The sequence below is a fragment of the Trichechus manatus genome, unplaced genomic scaffold (genome assembly GCF_000243295.1).
Source record: "Trichechus manatus latirostris isolate Lorelei unplaced genomic scaffold, TriManLat1.0 scaffold00064, whole genome shotgun sequence".
Taxonomy (NCBI): Eukaryota; Metazoa; Chordata; class Mammalia; order Sirenia; family Trichechidae; genus Trichechus; species Trichechus manatus.
In genome coordinates this window covers 7,131,445-7,150,838 of record NW_004444000.1, presented here as the reverse complement: position 1 = coordinate 7,150,838, position 19,394 = coordinate 7,131,445, and the positions used below count along the sequence as shown (strand labels likewise).

Genomic DNA, 19,394 nt, shown 5'->3' with positions numbered 1-19,394 from the left:
GTTTCAGGATTGTTGTTTTCTCTGTTCAGCTTAGTTTTTTGGATCTTTGCTGTGGAGGGACGTCATGGTGCTTCTGCCTAGAGCGCCATTTTGCCAGAAGTCCTCTTGCCTCCTTTATTATCTTCTGGGTTCCTTACTTTGGGTCACCAGCTCAGTTCATCTGAGTGGCCCTCACAGAGCCTGGATCTGTGAATGTTCAACAACATGTGCCTGAATTGAATTGCATAGATTACAGCCATATCTCCTAACTGGTTTCGGCTCCAAGCCCCTGTGCCCACTGCTGTTGGACTAATCTTGTTACATCATATAACTACTCCCCTTGAGAACCCAGGAGAGCTTCTAATTGCTTCTCTGATTAGACGCAAACTTGTGGGCCAGTCATTAGATGCCCTCTATCAAATGGGCCCTCTTAGCCCATTTGGCCTTTTGTCTGGAACAAGCACCCTTTATCCCACTTATACTAGTCTCTAAATATCCCATCCACACAGACTTTATGTTCATCCCTTTGCAGTTCAAGTATGCCTCTTTCTTCCAGATCCCACCAGATCCCAGACCTTGCTCCAGGCATTCTTTCCCCATCAGCCACAAGAAGGAAAGGGGTCTTCACCTTCCCTGAATTCCTCTAGAATCCTTTCTTGGGATGCTTGCAGTCTCATGGAACTAATAACCCAACTCTCTCCGTCTGACTTGACAAGATGGGGTTTATTGGCTCATAACTGAGACGTCCAGGAGGAGGGTGGCCCTCAGAAGCTTCGTCAGGGCTCCTGCTCACTTTTTTGGGGAGCCTCTCAGCTCTGCCCTCTTTCTCCAGTCAGCTTTGGCCTTAAATTGGATTTCAAGATGACTGCCAGTTGCAGCCAGGGCTATGTGCTTCCTCTTTCCTGTCTAATAGGAAGAGAGTGTGCTTCTTCCTCTAATCATTGAATTGCTATGTGGAGACAGGCTTAAGCCTGTGTCTAGCCTACCCTCCCTGAGCCAATTGTTGTGGTCCAATCAGGTTTCTACTTGGAGTTTAGAATAGAGCTAATCCCACCCAAACTGCAAAGTCGCCCACAATGGAGGAAAGTGAGTGCACTCAGAGGGGATAACCGTCGCTTACCTATTCAATACCCTGCTGTTAGAGTTGACGCTGGCTTGAAACTTTCTCCAGTTGGTTCCTGTGTTTTCAACCAGTTGGTAAACATTTAGCAGAGAGCAGATCTAAGATCTACCTCTGTTTTGTCTCAAACAACCCAGTTATCATAATTCTGAGTTAATAGCAAGGTCTCAATATACTGCTAGGAATCCCTGGGTGGTATAAACAGTTAAGCGCTCGCTAGACTACTAGCCCAAAGGCTGGCGGTTCAAACCCACCCAGAAGTGCCTCAGAAGGCAGGCCTAGCGATCTGCTTCCAAAAAGTCACAGCCTTGAAAACCCTATGGAATAGTTCTACTCTGCACACATAGGGTTGCCATGAGTAGGAATTGACTTGACAATGTCAATTAACAACAACATCAGCTTCCTGGCCTGTCCTCACTCATTCTTGCTTTCAGCAACACTAGAGCACTGGTGGTACAGTGGTTAAGAGCTACAGCAAGCTACCACTGCTAACCAAAAAGTCGGCAGTTCGAATCCACTGGCTGCTCCTTGGAAATCCTATGGAGCAGTTCTACTCTGGCCTATAGGGTCGCCATGACTCAGAATTGACTCGATGGCAACGAGTTTTTTTTAAAATGTGTACCAGAAACCCTAGTTGCACTGTGGTTAAGAGCTCCACTGCTAACCCAGAGGTCAGCAGTTCAAATCCACCAGCTGCTCTTTGGAAACCCTGTGGGGCAGTTCTACTTTGTCCTATAGGGTCACGATGAGTCAGAATCGACTCACCAGCAATGGGTTGATTATGTGTACCAGGAAAACCAAATACACTGTAATATAATTCTCCCCCAAATCGGGACACACCTAACCTAGAACTTATATCTAGTGATCTGCATTACTCAGTCAGATGCTCTCTTATCAGTTCCCAACACTATTCACCCATCTGCAGCAGCTGAAATGAACATTCGTCTTCAAATACCCACCTTCCCTGGATCCTGGTTCCACTTCCGGCACCTAAACGTCATCACTCCCGAAGAGTGATGTTTAGGTGTGTCCCAGTTTGGGGGAGAACTGAGGAAGAAAAGATGAACCATGCCTGGAGAAAGTTTCACAGAAGTGATATTTTCATGCTGAATTTGGATTTCACCAGGAGATAAAGCAGGGTGGGGTGCAGTGGGGAAGGACTCTAGGCCAGTGGAGCAGCATTGGAACGTCAAGGGGCTGAAGAACGTGTCAGGGCATCTCCGGTGCTTGCGGCAGGCAGTCACGTGCTGGGGAGATGCGTGCTGTGCAGGGAGAAGCAGAATTGCTCCGTGGCTACTGTCGTTAGCTGCTGCTGAGTCAGCTCCGACTCTGGCAACCTCGTGTACAACAGCCCTGTCCTGGGTCTTCCTCACAGTCGCCAGCACATCTGAGTCCATCATTGCAGCTACCGTGCCAGTCCATCTCCCTAAGGGTCTCCTGTGACCTCATGGGTGCGTCATAAAAGCTGGTATTTTCCTCTACTAATTGCTCCCTTCTGATGACGTGTCCAAAGCAATCGAGCCAGACAAACCTCTGTAGTGATCCATAAGGTTTCCACCGGCTAATTTTCAGAAGTAGATTGCCAGGCCTTTCTTCCTAGCCTGACTTAGTCTGGAAGCTCCGTTGAAACCTGTCTACCATGGGCCCTGATGCTATTTGAAATACTGGTGGCATAGCTTCCAGCAGCCTAGCAACACGCAGTCACAATAGTACAAGCATTTGACAGGCCGCTGAACAAGTCCTATTTAGAAGGTTTACCCACAAAGCCCTTCCACAGAGAAGCTAGGGCAAGCCGACAGTGGTACTCAGTGTTGGACGTATAAGCCTTGTTCTTCCAGAAGATCTAAAGACACTCACAGATGACAGCTCCATAACTGGTTTATCTTGCCTTATTCTGTAGGATGTGGAAGGCTGTTTAGCAAGAACCAAAGTCAAAGACTTTCCCTTTTGGCTGCATTGGGAACTTCTGACTTCAATGCTAATGTCCCAACTTCTTGTCTGTAGATTTCACCTCCCCTTTGAAGGAACTGCCTGCAGGCCATGTACAATCTGCTTCCCCCCTGTGGGTCTCACCTTCTCGGACAGTAACAATTGTTAGGTGCCATTGAGTCAATTCTGACTCATAGCGACCCTATGTACAACAGAACGAAACACTGCCCAGTCCTGTGCCATCCTCACAATTGTTATGCTTGAGCCCATTGTTGCAGACACTTGGTAACCACTAATAAATTTTGGTCTCTATACATTTGCCTATTCTAGATGTTTCATATGAGTGAGATCATACAGTATTTGTCCTTTTGTGATTGACTTACTTCACTCAGCATGTTTTCAAGGCTCGTCCATATTGTAGTGTGTATCAGGACTACATTTCTCTGTGACTGGGTAACATTCCATCGTATGCATATAGCACATTTGGTTTATCCAGTCATCTGTTCATGGACATTTAGGTTGTTTCCACCTTTTGGCAATTGTGACAAGTGCTGCAAGGTGCTTCGGTGCACACAGTTTTTGTTTATTTTGTTCACTGTTGTTTCCCAGCACCAGAACAGTGCTTAGCACGTAGTAAGTGCTCAACAATGTCTGTGGAATATAAAAATACCAGTGGAACATTAATGGAGAAGGTCCCAGGTAATCATTAATGCAGAACTGGCATACCTTAGTGACGTCAATTGCAGAAACGCAGATGGGCTTATTTGAAGGCATAAGAGGAGATAAGTTGCCACGGGAGAAAGTGCAGAGAAAACGTAGAGCAGGCTGAAAAAAGAACTTCGGGAGTGATGACGTTTAGGTGCCAGAAGTGGAACCAGGATCTAGGGAATGTGGGTGTTTGAAGACAAATGTTCGTTTCAGCTGCTGCAGATGGGTGAATAGTGTTGGGAACTGATAAGAGAGCATCTGACTGAGCAACACAGATCACTGGTGACCCACACAGGAAGGGGAGGGAGGCAGCTACGGGCTCCAGGAAGAGAGACGGCAGTAGCTTGAGGGCGAGGCTGGGTCAAGGGGCGGTTTTGGTTTGGTTTGGTTTTGGAGGGAGCATGACTGAGTCTTAGTCATGAAGTACGGTGTAGTGGAGAGAGAGAGACTGAAGTTGTAGGAGGGAGGGAGAGAAATGATGGTTGGAATCAAGGAGGCCGATGAAGGGTTGTTATCCGGGGGAACGGGACACGTTCTCACTCAGGAGAGGCAGCAAGTGAGTGGATTCACCATCTTTTCTCTTGGTTAATACTTGTTGTGGTTAGCTGCCTTCCAGTCGGCAGGACTCATGGCGACCCCACGCACGACGTAAGGAAACGCTGCCGGGTCCTGCGTTATCCCTACGAGCTACTGGGGATCGGAAAGCCATGATCCATAGGTTTTCACTGGCTGATTTTCGGAAGTAGATCGCCAGGCCTTTCCTCCTAGTCTTGCTAGGTACTTCCTAAGAGCCGACTATGTGCGGGGCATAGTTGATGATACTACCATCAGCCCTCCAACAACCAGGTTGCCCCATCTTATCTCGCATCCTCTCCAGGCCTCTGGCCTGTCTTCAGCACTCACCACAGACGAGACGGTTCCTCTAGGGCTCGGTGGGAGGCTGGGCCTCCGGGGCGGCCGGCGGGGCAAGGTGCGCGGCGCGCGCAGGCCTCCGGGGCGGGGCGGCGGAGGCCACACCCTGAAACTACCTGCGCGGCCCGGCCTGGGAAAGTGAGAGACGCCGACGGTGGGCCTGCCACCGGAACTCGCCGACCGCCACCCCGCGCCCCTCTAGACCGCCCCGGCCATGGCAGGCCGCCGCTGAGCCCCGAGCCCCGGATCGGTCGCCGTGCGCGCTCGCCCGGCCGCCCGAGACCATGAAAAGCAACCGAGCCCGGAAGGGCGGCGGGGGCGCGAAGGACTGGGGCGCGGACCTCAAGTACAGCTCTCAGCACCAGGTGGGCGCGGGCGCGGGCGCGGGCGCGCGGCCTGCCCGGGGACCCCTCCACGTCCGCCTGGCCTGGCGGCCCGGGTTGCAGGGGACGTCGGGCGGCGAGCGCGGCGTCGGGGCCCCGCACGCCGACCCAAAGGGGTCTGGAGCGGAGAGAGCCTGCGCTTTTGTCTCGACGAGCGGACCAGAGGCGGATTAGCCAGTAAGCAAGGTACGCAGGGGTTTACGCGTGTTTACTTCCTGTTTATTGCACAGTTTCACAAGGGTTTCACCACATCTTTGATCTTTGATGTGAAAAACAGGTGGAATTGTGCACTACAGTTTAGTAAGCACAGGTAAGCCGTAGTACCTTGCTTACTGGGTAATGCGTCTCTGAAGGGGACCCACTCCACCGCCACTTGCTCGCCGGGCCCTGACCGCACAGGTGGAATTTCCTGCTAGGCGGGTGCCTGGCGGTGGCCGGCGAGCGGGGGGCGGAGGCTGCAGGGTAGGGCAGACCTTTGGTACCTGACCCGGCGCGCAGCCATGATGGAGCCTCGAAGGGCGGGAACCCCCAGGTCCTGGAGAGGCCCAGTCGCTCCTCCGGCCGCCCTGCCCCTCCCGGGTCTCTGTCTCGGGCCCTCCATAACTCAGGGCGCAGAGCGTTGATTGGGGTGACTTGGCCGGGAGGAGGGAGGTTTCTGGGGGACTTTGCTTTTTTCTTCTTGGTCAGAGGGCATTTGGGGACCTTTGGGAGTTTGGGCTGCCATAGAAAGCTGAACGGAGGACTCCAGGGTTGGAGTTGGGGTGGGGCTTCTCCAAGAGGGGATGGAGCTCCTCGGAAGGTGACTTTATGGGAAGTGATGCGGGACACTGTCGTTAGCCTTTTGGAACATACTGCAGCGGGAAGCTCTTTGGCAGAGAAGAACGAGAGACCTCTCGAAAGATCTAAAAAGCATTAGATCTTAAATTAGGGAGTCGGGGATGCGTTGTTGGTTACGTTACTGAAGGAACAACCTAGGGACAGTGCTCAGGCAGAACTAGACCCCAGAACTCCAACCTCTCTGTCCAGGGGACCCTAGACTTCCTGGGAGGTCAGCGCGCGCCAGAGCCGGGAGTGAAGCTCTGCGTGTTGACTCCTCTGCGGATGGTGCCCGTCTCCCGGGCTCACTCCTTTTCTCCTGTGTGTGCCTGCGTCCCGCAACCTCCTCTCCCCCCGCGCCGTTTGTTGCTTTGTGTTAGGCGAGTCTGCAGATTCTTCAAATCGATTCCTTTGCTCCAAGCAGCTTCCTGCCTTAGGGAGCTTGTAAGGACCGGACACGGGCTGCGCGGCTACCCCAACCGCAAATAGCAGCTGGGTCCTGAGCTCTTGTTTTCTTTACTTTCCCCCAACGGGGACAGAGGCGTGGGCTCAGCAGCCAGGCTGTGCTGGTGTGCCTGGCTGACTTCTGCCCTGCCCTGAGATTCACGCGGACACCGACTGTTTTCCTTTCGGTAACTGGGTGTTTACGATGCCTTGGTAGTTGCCTCCTTAGGGCTCAACGCTCCTGCCCCCGCAGCAGAGGGCTGCTGGTTTGTGTTTGTTCTTATTCCAAGGCTGTTTTTTCTTCCCTCCCTCCAAGTCCTTCGTTCTTCCTGACTTGCCTTTTGAAACTGTCTCCTGCTGACGTTGGAAAAGCTGGGTCTTCCTGGAGTCTCAGATGTTTCTCAAGTTAGTGCCACTTTGAAGAATCAGCCCACTTCCCTTCTCTCCCAGGCTTCATGACCCAACTGGTTGCCAGGCTTGAGGCTGGGACATCTCAGCACCCGTCTGAGCCACCCACGGCCAGCAGCTTCTTTCTCGTTGATGCTGCCCTTGCTTTCTTAATCCCTTGGTCTCTGCTCATTTTCCCCTCTTCTGTGAAGCTCATCTGTTCTCTGCTCCACCGGACTGTCGCTTCCACTTCCAACTCTGCAGTTTCCTTCACTTGGATCATGCTGTGTTTTCTCTGTCCCAGCTCCATTACACCAACTCTGTTCCTAGTCTTGTGCAGGAATTAGACATGAGGCAGCGTGTGCCTGAGGAAATAGCCTTCTATGCCCAAGCTCATTGCCACGTCTCCTGGAAATCTTCACGTGTTACTCCGCACCACTGGGTCTCTCTACAGTATGTTTGCAGTCAGGGGCTGCGGACTCCATGCCTTACTCATCCCCTGCCCAGGAGATGAGGACATCTCCTGGTTTGACCATCGCGTGTATCTGCAGAGCCTTCTCCGGTCATGCGGAGCCTCGTGGAGGCACTGTTGCTTTTGGGTTCCTTGTTCCCAGCTGCTCTTGGGGCTCCTCTCCATCTCTGTATGGATGGAGAAATGTTCTGTTTGGGGGTAGTGCTATCTGGCTGCCTCTGGAAACCTGCATCCTCCCACAGGGCTTCGTCAGCACTTCCTTGCACCTTCATCCCAGAAAGACCTGTCCTGCCTGCGATTCACTGCCTTCATTTGTTGTTGTTAGTTGCCGTCAGTTCCGACTCCTGGCGACCCCACGTGTGCAGAGGAGAACTGCTCTATAGGGTTTTCAAGCCTGTGACCTTTTGGAAGCAGATCTCCAGGCCTGTCTTCCAGGGCTTCTCTGAGTGGGTTCGAACTGCCAACCTTTTAGCTGGTAGTCGAGTGCTTAACTGTTTGTGCCACCCAGGGACTCTGCCTTCGTTTAGGAGATGGGGAAACTGAGGCTCCTAGCTTGATAGCTGCTTCTCTGGGTGAGAAGCCCAAGTCACTGTGGATCTGCTCAGAGCCTGGGCTTGAGGTGGATGTGCCACAGGGCGCGGCAGGAGAACCAGCCGTGCCCCCTACCCTCAGGCCTCTCAGTCTGCTCCCCAACGCGCATGACTGCCCCTGTGGCCAGTGGCTTCTTCCTGCTGTGGTCCTAGACTTCCCCTGGTGTCTGTTCTGTCTCTGCTCTGTGGTCTGCCCAGACTGCTGGCTCACGTCTCTCCGAAGAGAGGAGGTCTGCTCTCGGAAGAGATGGGAAGCTGGAACAGAGCCCCCAAGGAGCCCAGGTCCCAGAGAGGTTGCTTCTGACAGTGTGAACGTGGCTATTGGAGTATGTACCTCGAGTAATGCTAATCATTGCTCCTGTTAATAGAGCATGTACTGTGTGCTGGACACTTCCACAGTGGTTTATGTGTGTTATGCCTCCGAGAGGTAAGTACTACTGTTATTATTATCATAGGTGAGGAAGTGGGGCACAGAGAGGCTAAGGAAATTGCCCAGAGGTCATGGAGCTAGAAAATGGTGGGATCCAGTTTGCACCCAGGTAGCGGGGCTTTAAGGAGTCCTGGTGGCACAGTGGTTAAGTGCTCAGTCGCTAACTGAAAGGTTGGTGGTTCGAACCCACCAGCCTCTCCGTGGGAGAAAGATGTGGCAGTCTGCTTCTGTAAAGATTACAGCCTTGGAAACCTTATGGCGCAGTTCTACGCTGTCCTGTAGGGTTGCTCTGAGTTGGAATCTACTCGATGGCCATGGGCGAGTTTGGCTGTACGGCATCCTCTTTGGACTGTTGTAGTGCTCATCAGGGCTGTCAGCCCAGTGGGCTCAGGAAGGGAGGAATTGGGTGATTTGTACCAGAAACTGGATTTCTCCTTGTGGGATGTTTCTGAGATGACTGGGGCAAAGTGAAATTATAAGAGCTGCTTGGTAGTAATTAGAGTGGGAGCTGCTGGGCTCCTCAGGGCCCTCTTCCTGGCTGGTGGCGGTGTGGAGGGCGCTTGGTGCGTGCTCAGTGCTCATGGGCAGTAATTGCCATTTATCCTTTGCTAAGAACTTTTCCAGAAGCAAGTCCCTACTAAAAATTCTGTCTCCGTGTCTCACATTTTCAGAATTTGCCTGTGCTATCTTGCCTTAGCAACATCTTAAGAGTTTTTCCCAGATTTCTTGTGATGGTTGGCTAACTCTGGTCAAAATCTTGGATCCTATGTGTGTTCTTGGCCCACATTGATGATGCTGATCATGATAATGATGATGATGATGGTGGAAAGTTGCAGAATATGATGATGACCGTTTTATCCACATGGAAACTGTATGAAAAAATGCCTAGTTTACAGATGAGAATACTGAGGCTCAAAGAGTTTAGTAATGACCCAGAGGCAGTAAGAAGTAGAGAAAGAATTCAAACCTAGACCTGTCCACCTTCAAAGCCCAAGATCCTAACTGCAATGCCACAATAAAACTGTGTTCCAGAGACAGTGTTGATTGATGTGTGTCCCCAGCGAAATCCTAGAACACATCATTAACAGAGAATTGAGAGCACTTAAAAAGGGAAGTGGCAATGACAAGGCACCAGCACAAATTTGCTAAAAACGTCTCACGCCAAACTAGTCTGGTTTTCCCTTTTGATGAGATTACTTAGATCAGAAGCACAGCTGGAGACGAGATTTCCACGAGGCTTTAAGCAAAATGTAGCTATATGTATTATTAAAAAAAAAAAACAAAAAACACCTCATTGCTGTTGAGTCGATTTCGACTCATAGCCACCCTATAGGACAAAGTAGAACTGCCCATAGGGTTTCCAAGGAGCGGCTGGTGGATTCAAACTGCTGACCTTAATCACTACTCCACTAGGGCTCCATATGTATTATACACATGATTAAAAATAACAGTGGAAATTTTAAAATGAAAAAAAATTCACCCACAATTGGATCAAGCCAACAAATCAGGTTGTTGAGTTTTTCATGCCTCTATCCATGCCTTCCTGTACGTGTACTTGTTATCTAGTTTGAGATTGTAGTGCATATACAGTCTGTGTCTGGGGAAGGCATGGCTATCGGCTCCGGTCTGCCGGGCAGATGGAGGGTTGGGGCTGGCCGGTGGACAGCTCTGGTAGGTTTGTGTCTGGCTGAAGGACCGTCCCTTAGAGGGTCCACTCACAGATCCAAGCTATCTTGGATGGTGACCTCCAGGGCTACCCCTCACTCCTGAGTTCTGCACCGTTTCCTTTACAGTAACAACTTGGATGAGGACTTGGAGCATGTGTTTATCAGCTTCATAGATGGCACACAGCTGGGAGGGAGAGGCAGATATCTTGGGTGACTTACTGTATTTTTACTCAAATAACGTGCATCCTCTGTGTTTGTTTGCTGGCCACACCCTCCCTCCTCCACGCACCCTCACAAGTGCTGCCATGCTAATCCTCTTCCACATGTTGCTGTAAAAAAAATTAACATAGAAAATGTCCTATTTATCTAGTGCTGCTATAACAAACAAGTTTATTCACTCACAATTTAGGAGGCTAGAAGTCTGAATTCAGGGCACCAGCTCCAGCGGAAGTCCTCTCTCTGTTGGCTCTGGGGGAAGGTCCTTGTCATCAATCTTCCCCTGGACTAGGAGCTTTTCAGCACAGAGACCCCGGGTCCAAAGGATGTGCTCTGCTTCAGGTGCTGCTTTCTTGGTGGTATGAGGTCCCCATGTCTCTCTGCTCGCTTCTCGCCTTTATATCTCAAAAGAGATTAACCCAAGACACGACCTAATCTTGTAGATTGAGTCCTGCCTCATTGATGCAACTGCTGCTAATCCCATCTCATTAACATCATAGAGGTAGGATTTACAACACATGAGAAAATAATATTAAATGCCAAAATGGTGGACAATCACACAGTACTAGGAATCATGGTCTAGCCAAGTTGACACACTTTATATATATATATATATATATATATATATATATATATTTTATTGTACTTTAGATGAAGGTTTACGGGACAAATAGTTTTTCATGAAACAGTAGTACACATATTGTTTTATGACATTGGTTAACAACCCCACGACATGTCAACACTCTCCCTTCTTGACCTTGGAGGACACTTTTTTTTTTTTGGTGAAAATATACATAGCCAAAGTTACACCATTTCAAAAGTTTCTACATGTACAATTCAGTGACATTGATCTCATTCTTCCAGTTGTGCTGCTATTCTCACTATCCTTTTCCAAATTATTCCATCACCATTATCTTCAACTCACTGCCACCTAGGCTTCCCATCAAAACTTTTGAGTTGCTGTTGTCAGTTTGATCTCACATAGATAATTCTTTTTTTTTTTTTAATACCTTAGATGAAGGTTTGCAGAACAGTTTCTCATTAAACAGTTAATACACAAATTGCCCTGTGACAATGGTTAATAACCCCACAACATGTCAACACTGTCCCTTCTCAACCTTGGGTTCCCTAGCACCAGCTTTCTTGTCCCCTCCTGCCTGCTAGTCCTTGTCCCTGGACTGCTGTGCCTGATTAGTCCCATTTTGTTTTATGAGGCTGTCCAGCCCCCGGCTGAATGGTGAACTTCGGAAGTGACTTCACCACTGAGCTAAAAGGGTGTCTGGAGGCCATACTCTTGGGGTTTCTCCAGTCTGTCAGGCTAGCAAATCTGGTCTTTTCTTTTTTGTGAGTTAGAATTTTGTTCTACATCCTTTTCCAGCTCTGTCCAGGACCCTCTATTGTGATCCCGGTCAGAGCAGTCAGTGGTGGTAGCCAGACACCATCTAGCTGTACTGGACTCAGTCTGGTGGAGGCTGTGGTAGCTGTGGTCCGTTAGTCCTTTGGACTAATCTTTTCCTTGTATCCTGTTCTCTTCATTCTCCCTTGCTCCTGAAGGGGTGAGACCAGTGGAGTATCTTGGATGGCTGCTCACAGGCTTTTAAGACCCCAGACGCTACTCACCAAAGTAGAATGTAGAACATTGTCTTTATAAACTGTGTTATGCCAGTTGAGCTAGATGTTCCTGGAGACCATGGTTCCCACAGCCCTCCACCCAGCAATTCAGTCCCTCAGGGAGTTTGGAAGTGTCTATGGAGCTTCCATGACCTTTCCTTGTACAAGCTGTGCTCGCTTCCCCAGTGTTGTGTACTGTCTCACCCATCACCAAAGTTACCACTTATCTACTGTCTATTTAGTTCCCCCCCACCTCTCCCATCCCTCATAACCAACAAAGATTGTTTCTTTTTGTGTGTAAACTTTTACATGAGTTTTTACAGTAGAGGTCTCATAAAATATTTGTCCTTTTGTGACTGACTTATTTCACTCAGCATAATGTCCTCCAGTTTCATCCATGTTATGAGATGCTTCACGGACTCATCATTGTTCTTTATGGTTGCATAATACTCCATTGTGTGTATGTAGCATAGTTTGTTTATCCATTCATCTGTTGATGCGCATCTAGGTTGTTTCCATCTTTTTGCTGTTGTGAATAGGTTAATACACACTTTTGGGGGACACAACTCAATCCATAACAGCAAGTTTACATAAATACCTGGGGGAGCGGGGAGGGCACAGTCTCAGCAAACTAATGCGGAAGGCCGGTGTTATTTGCATACAAATGCAATAATTATGAGTCAAAAAGACCTGGGCAGCCTGGCAGATAGCTGAAATGTGAAGACTTGGATCAGTCTGGGGGAGGAGTAAAGCGCCGCACTTATTCTATAGTCCCCCCTCATCTGTGGAGGATGTGTTCCAAGACCCCCGGGGATGCCTGAAACTACGGATAGTATCGAACCCTAAGTATACTATGTTTTGTCCTATATATACATACCTGTGATAAAGTTTAATTTATAAGTTAGGTACAGTAAGAGATTAACAATGATAATAATACAATAGAATGATTATAACAATATACTGTAATAAAAGTTATGTGAGTGTGGTCCCTGGGTGGGACCCCCTGCTAACATTTTCAGACAGTGGTTGACCGCTGGTAACTGAAGCAAAACCTCGGAACACCCGGGGTCGTGGTGGGGGGGCTACTGTATCCCCGGAGCCCTGGTGGCACAGTGGTTAAAAGCTCGGCTGCTAACCAAAAGGGTGGCAGTTCAAATCCACCAGGCGCTCCTTGGAAACACTATGGGGCAGTTCTACTCTGTCCTATGGGGTCGCTATGAGTCGGAAATGACACAACCGCAGTGGGTGTGGTTTTTTCCTTCGGTTTACCGTACCACCACCATCAACAAGAAAACAGGAACCTCGTCCCATGTTTTGGATGCGAGGAGCCTGGGTGCTCTAGTCAATCTAGAATTCTGAGTTGACTGCACTGTCAGTCAGGGCCAGGCATGCAGTGCCCCAAGTCTACAGTAAGCTCCCTCCACCCCTGTATTTTTATGTGGCCGTACCCTTCAAAATTATTATTAAAAGGCTAATACTGTGTATTTAAAGGAAGTTTGGCTAACTCATACAAGTACCCAACCAGTTGTCGAGTGGATTCCGACTCACGGCGACCCCACGTGTGTCCAGAGGAGAACTGTGCTTCATGGAGTTTTCAATGGCTGATCTTTCTAAAGTAGATTGCCAGGGCTTTCTTTTGAGGTGCCCGAGTGGACTTGAAACTTCAGCGTTTCTGTGAGCAGTCGAGCATGTTAACCATTTGCACCACCCAGAGACTCATATTAAGTAGGAAGATTTAAAAATGGAGGGGAAATTAGCCATATGGAGGCATTCTAACAATATGGTGTTACCTATGCGTGCTTTTTTTTAAATGATTTTTTTTTTCCTGATTACAAAAGTTAGAAAGTTTTTTTTTTAAGTCAAGTCATAAAGACACATACAAGATAGAAAGTGAAATCTTTCTGAAAATTTCTCCCCCAGATATAACCACTAAATAGTTTGGCTTACGTTCGAGTCTTCTTTAATTGTTCTTGACATACAAGTCTTCTGTATTCAAGTATTGTTCTTTTTTTTTTTTTTTAATGAGAATCAGAGAGTATTCCTTTTTATTTTGAGGTTTGTTACATTTCAGTTGCTGGCAAGATATCTAGTAGCGGTAAGGATTTGTGTTTTTTAGGTAAGCTGACAACTATTAGATACATGTTTCCAAACTTCTTCAACCTGGTTAACTCTCTTTTTTTTTTAATTTTGTTTATTTTATTGTTTTTGAGACTACACACAGCAAAACATACACCAATTAAACAGTTTCTGCCTGAACCATTCAGTGACATTGCTTGTATTCTTTGAGTTGTACAGCCATTCTCACCTGCCTTTTCTGAGTTGTTTCTCCTCAAGTATTATTCTTGACATACAAGTTTTCTGTACCTATACTAGTATTTGGAGCCCTGGTGGCGCAGTGGTTAAGAGCTCAGGCTACTAACCAAAAGGTTGGCAGTTCAAATCCGCCAGCTGCTCCTTGGAAACTCAATGGGACAGTTCTCCTCTGTCCTATAGGGTCGCTATGAGTCGGAATTGACTCGATGACAACAGGTTTGATTTTTTTTGGCTATATTAATATTTATGTGGATATTAATGTATATGTGTACACATATTCCCCCCAAATGGAATAATTATGTAACTACTACTCTGCAGCTAAAGACATAATTTAAAAATTGGGAAAATTACCTCTATGGAAGCGTTTTCACAATTTGAAATTCCTATGCATACGTTCTTTTTTTCAGACATTTAGAAATTCATTTTCTCACAGTTTGTTGTTACCGTATGCCATCAAGTCGATTCCTATAGGACAGAGTAGAACTGCCCCATAGTGTTTCCCAGGCTGCAGTGTTTATGGGAGCAAATTGGCAGGTCTTTTTTTCCCAGGAGGGGCTGGTGGATTTGAACCGTTGATCTTTCAGTTAGCAGCCAAGTGCATGACCACTGTGCCAGGGTGCCAGCTCTAGGGGGAAGGCTATCTCTGTCTGCTCTTGGGGAACATCCTTGTCACTTTCAGCTTCTCTTGCTTGGTTCCTTGGTGATGTCCACAGGAGAAAGATGTGGCAGTCTGCTTCTGTAAGGATTACAGCGTTGGAAACCCTATGGGACAGTTCTACTACTATGCATACTTTCTTAACGCATTTATTAAATATCTAACCCATTCTAGGATGATGGAGCAAAGTCCCAGGCTCCCTCCCCCTGCCTCCATCCCCCCAACCTTAAGCAACTGATAGTTCCTTAAGACTTTGAGAGACTGGTGATGTGCTTGGGGTGCTAGGAAAACCTGTAGGAAGGACACCTGACTAAAAAGTGTGGGAGGCGTTTATCTTTGAAGTTTTCCCAGAGAACGGGACATCTAAGCTGATTTTTGAAGGGTAAATGAGAAGTAATCATACACTTCTGGCTTTCTTCCTCTTTTTTTAATTTAACACTGTGTCTTAAATAGTTAGTCCATGTTATTACACATACCCTTTGAAAAACCATTTTTGATTGCTGCATACATTTTTTATCAAGTGGGTGTATCATTTTGTATTCAACCAGTCCCCTACAGCTGACAAGTACTTAATTTATTTGTATTGTTTGTGTGTGGTAATTGAGTGTATTATTTGGACAATTAATGGAAAGGTAGCAGTCACCAGTATAAGGCCACACTGGTCTGGCCTTATTTGAATTCTGTTGTTGGGTTCTGGGTACCATGCCTTAGAAGGAGTATTGCCAAATGGGAGGTTGAACCAGGTCTGGAAAGCATTCTGTTTGTTGAGTGACCGGAGGGATTGGGTGTGTTTATCCCGCGGAGCGGACGAGAGGGCTGAGGAGGTGCATGGCCAAGATGTGAAGGCTTCCAAGGGCTGCTATGAAGGAGAAATTAGGTTAATTCTGTTGCAGGGCCAGTGTATAGAAGCTGTTGTGATGTGGGTCACACTCAGGAGGAGGGAGAACTTTTTAGTAATTGGCACAAAATAAACATACTGTTTCACCCAGAAAGGACCGTCCAGGGATGACAGGAGCTGAGCTGAGCTGACCTCCTCACTCTGCTCTAGCTCTGAGAACTGACTCCTGGCACACAGGTCAGCACCTCCCCTGCTCTCTGCCTTTCCCTTTCAGCACAGATTGTTCTGGTTTGTAGTTATGAGGGTGGACTCTAGGCCCCGCCCCCTGACAGCTTTCCTGTGTGCATATGTAATCCCTTCAGCTTGCTAGGTTTGTAACACAGCCAGCATGTCTGGGGGCCTCAGAGGAGTGTTTCAGAACAAAGTCGATTCTCAGACACCCTGGAGACCAGGGGAAGACTTTCCCATGATCTTTTACAGATCCCTTGGTCTGCTAAGGCAGCTGTTAAAATGGGTTAAACACACTGGTACATCCATTCAAAACCATTGCAGCAGTTTATCAACAGGGAACTGCCGGAAATTCAAGCCAGATTCAGAAGAGGACGTGGAACAAGGGATATCACTGCTGATGTCAGATAGCTCTTGGCTGAAAGCAGAGAATACCGGAAAGATGTTTACCTGTGTTTTATTGACTGTGCAAAGGCATTTGACTGTGTGGATCATAACAAATTATGGATAACATTTCGAAGAATGGGAGTTCCAGAACACTTAATTGTACTCATGCAGAACTTGTACATAGACCAAGAGGCAGTTGTTCTAACAGAACAAGGGGATACTGCATGGTTTAAAATCAGGAAAGGTGAGTGTCAGGGTTGTATCCTTTCAGCATACTTATTCAATCTATATGCTGAACAAATAATCCAAGAAGCTGAACTATATGAAAAAGAATACAGTATCAGGACTGGAGGAAGACCCATTAACAACCTTTGATATGCAGATGACACAGCCTTGCTTGCTGAGAGTGAGGAGGACTTGAAGCACTTACTGATGAAGAGTACAGCCTTCAGTATGGATTACACCTCAACATAAAGAAAACAAAAATCCTCACAAACTGGACCAATAAGCAACATCATGATAAATGGAGAAAATATTGAAGTTGTCAAGGATTTCATTTTACTTGGATCCATAATCATTGCCCATGGAAGCAGTAGGCAAGAAATCAACTGACATTAGTGCACTGGGTAAATCTGCTGCAAAAGACTTCTTTAAAGTTAAAAAGCAAAGATGTCACCTTGTGGACTAAGGTGCGCCTGACCCAAATCATGGTATTTTCAGTCATCTCATATGCATGCAAAAGCTGGACAATGAATAAGGAAGACTGAAGAAGAATTGATGCCTTTGAATTATGGTGTTGGTGAAGAATATTAAATATACCACGGACTGCCAGAGAATGAACAAATCTGTCTTGGAAGAAGTACATCCAGAATGCTCCATAGAAGCGGGGATAGTGAGACTTTATATCACTTACTTTGGACATGTTATCAGGTGGGACCAGTCCTTGGAGAAGAACATCATGCTTGGTAAAGTAGAGGGTCAGTGAAAAAAGAAGACCCTCAGTGAGATGGACTGACACAGTGGCTGCAGCAGTGGGCTCCAACACAGCAATGATTGTGAGGATGGCGCAGAACCAGGCAGGGTTTCGTTCTGTTGTGCACAGGGTCACTATGAGTCGGAACCGACTCAATGGCCACCTAACAAGAACAACAGCAATGATACAAAAGGACAAATTTGTTTTTTAATTTTAATTGTGCTTTAGGTGGAAGTTTACAGCTGAAGTTAATTTCTCATATAAATATTTATACAGATATTGTTATGTGACATTAGTTGCAATCCCTATAATGTGACAGTACACTCTTATTTTCTACCTCTGGTTTCCCGTGTCCATTCAGTCAGTTCCTGTCCCTTCCTGCCTTCTCATCTTGCCTCTGGACAAGAGCTGCCCATTTGGTCTCGTGTGTCTGCTTCAACTAAGAAGCATACTCTTCACGAGTATTATTTTATGTTTTATAGTCCAGTCTAATCTTTGTCTGAAGAGTGGACTATGGGAATGGTTCTAGTTCTGGGTTAACAGAGCTTCCAGGAGCCGTGGTTATGAGGGTTCCTCCAGTCTCAGTCAGACCATGAAGTCTGGTCTTTTTGCGTGAATTTGAGTTCTGCACCACACTTTTCTCCCACTCCCTCAGGGACTCTCGATTGTGTTCCCTGTCAGGGCGGTCATTGATGGTAGCTGGGCACCATCTAGTTCTTCTGGTCTCAGGCTGATGGAGTCTCTGGTTTATGTGGCCCTTTTGTCTCTTGGGCTAATATTTTCCTTCTGTCTTTGGTGTTCTTCATTTTCCTTTGCTCCAAATGGGTTGGGACCAATTGATGTATCTTAGATGGCTGCTCACAAGATTTTAAGACCCCAGATGCTACTCACCAAAGTGGGATGCTTGACGTTTTCTTTCTTTCTTTCTTTCTTTTTTGTAATAGTGCTTTAAGTGAAAGTTTGCAGTTCAAGTTGGTTTCTCATACAAAAGTTTATACACACATTGCTGTGTGACCCTAGCTGCTCTCCCTGTAATGTGACAGCACACTCCTCCTTTCCACCCCGGACCTCCCGTGTCCATTCAACCAGCTCCTAACCCTCTCTGCCTTCTCATCTTGCCTCCGGACAGGAGCTGCCCATTTAGTCTCCTGTATCTACTAGAGCTAAGAAGCACACTCTTCACAAGTATCATTTTCTGTCCCATAGTCCAGTCTAATCTTTGTCTGAATGGTTGCCTTCGGAAATGGTTTCAGTGCAGAACATTTTCTTAATAAACTTTGTTATGCCAGTTGACCTAGATGTCCCCTGAAACAGGGACATACTATTGGTGCACACAACAGTGTGAATGAATCTCCAGAGTTATGCTGAGAGAAGCTAACAATCCCAAATGGTTTCATACTGTGTATTCCATTTATAGAACACTTTTGAAATGACTCAATTTTAGAAATGGAGGACAGATTAGTGGTTGTGAGGTTAGAGGAGTAAGAGTAAGGGTGTCATTATAAAAGGGCAACAGGAGGGACCCTGTGTTGGAAGTGTTCAAAATCTTGACTGTGGCGGTAGATCCAGGAACTACACCAGTGATAACAGTGTAAAATCTCTCTCACACACATACACACATATGAATACAAGTGAAATTGGGACATCTGAATTAAAAAAAAAAAAATAACTAAACAGCAACCCCATGTGTGTCAGAATAGAACTGTACTCCATAGAGTTTTGATGGCTGATTTTTCAGAAGTAGATAACCAGGCCTTTTCTTCTGAGGCACCTCTGGGTGAACTCAATCCCCTAACCTTTCAGTTAGCGGCCGAGAGCATTAATCATTTGCACCACCCTCCCCCAGACTCTGGGGAGATCTGACGAAGATCTGTGAATTGTATCAATATCCATAACCTGGTGATGATAGTGTACTCTGATTTTGCAAGAATGTTACCATGGGGAAAATGGGGCAAGGTGTACAAGGAATCCCTTTGTATCATTTCTTACAACTGCACTTACAAAGGGTCTATAATTATCTCAACAGAAACTACAATTAAATGAAAGCACTAGCCTTTGAAGTCAGAATGTGGGCTCAGTGGAAAGTCAAGGAAATGAATGAAAAGAGTGACTGGGGCTGGGGCCTGGGGACCATAGGTTTTTTTTTTTATTATTGTACTTTAGGTGAAGGTTTACAGAACAAATATTTTTTCGTTAAACGATCAGTACACATTGTTTTATGACACTGGTTAACAACCCCACAACACGTCAACACACTCCCTTCTCGACCTTGGAGGACCTTTTTTTTTTGGTGAAAATATACATAGCCAAAGATACACCATTTCAAAAATTTCTAC

General features: G+C 47.0%; 1 protein-coding gene across 2 annotated transcripts in view; it reads left to right on the top strand.

The window, feature by feature from the left end:
• The first annotated feature begins 4,088 nt into the window (after positions 1-4,088).
• ST14 (ST14 transmembrane serine protease matriptase) overlaps positions 4,089-19,394 on the top strand; it is a 64,989-nt gene continuing 49,683 nt past the window's right edge. The window contains exon 1 of one of the 2 annotated variants that reach the window (XM_023734059.1): positions 4,089-4,292. In XM_023734059.1, the coding sequence (XP_023589827.1) occupies positions 4,212-4,292 (81 nt within the window). In that variant the 5' untranslated portion in view covers positions 4,089-4,211. Of the gene's footprint in view, positions 4,293-4,323; positions 5,014-19,394 lie in introns of those variants that run through there. The other variant, XM_023734058.1, reaches the window with a different exon arrangement.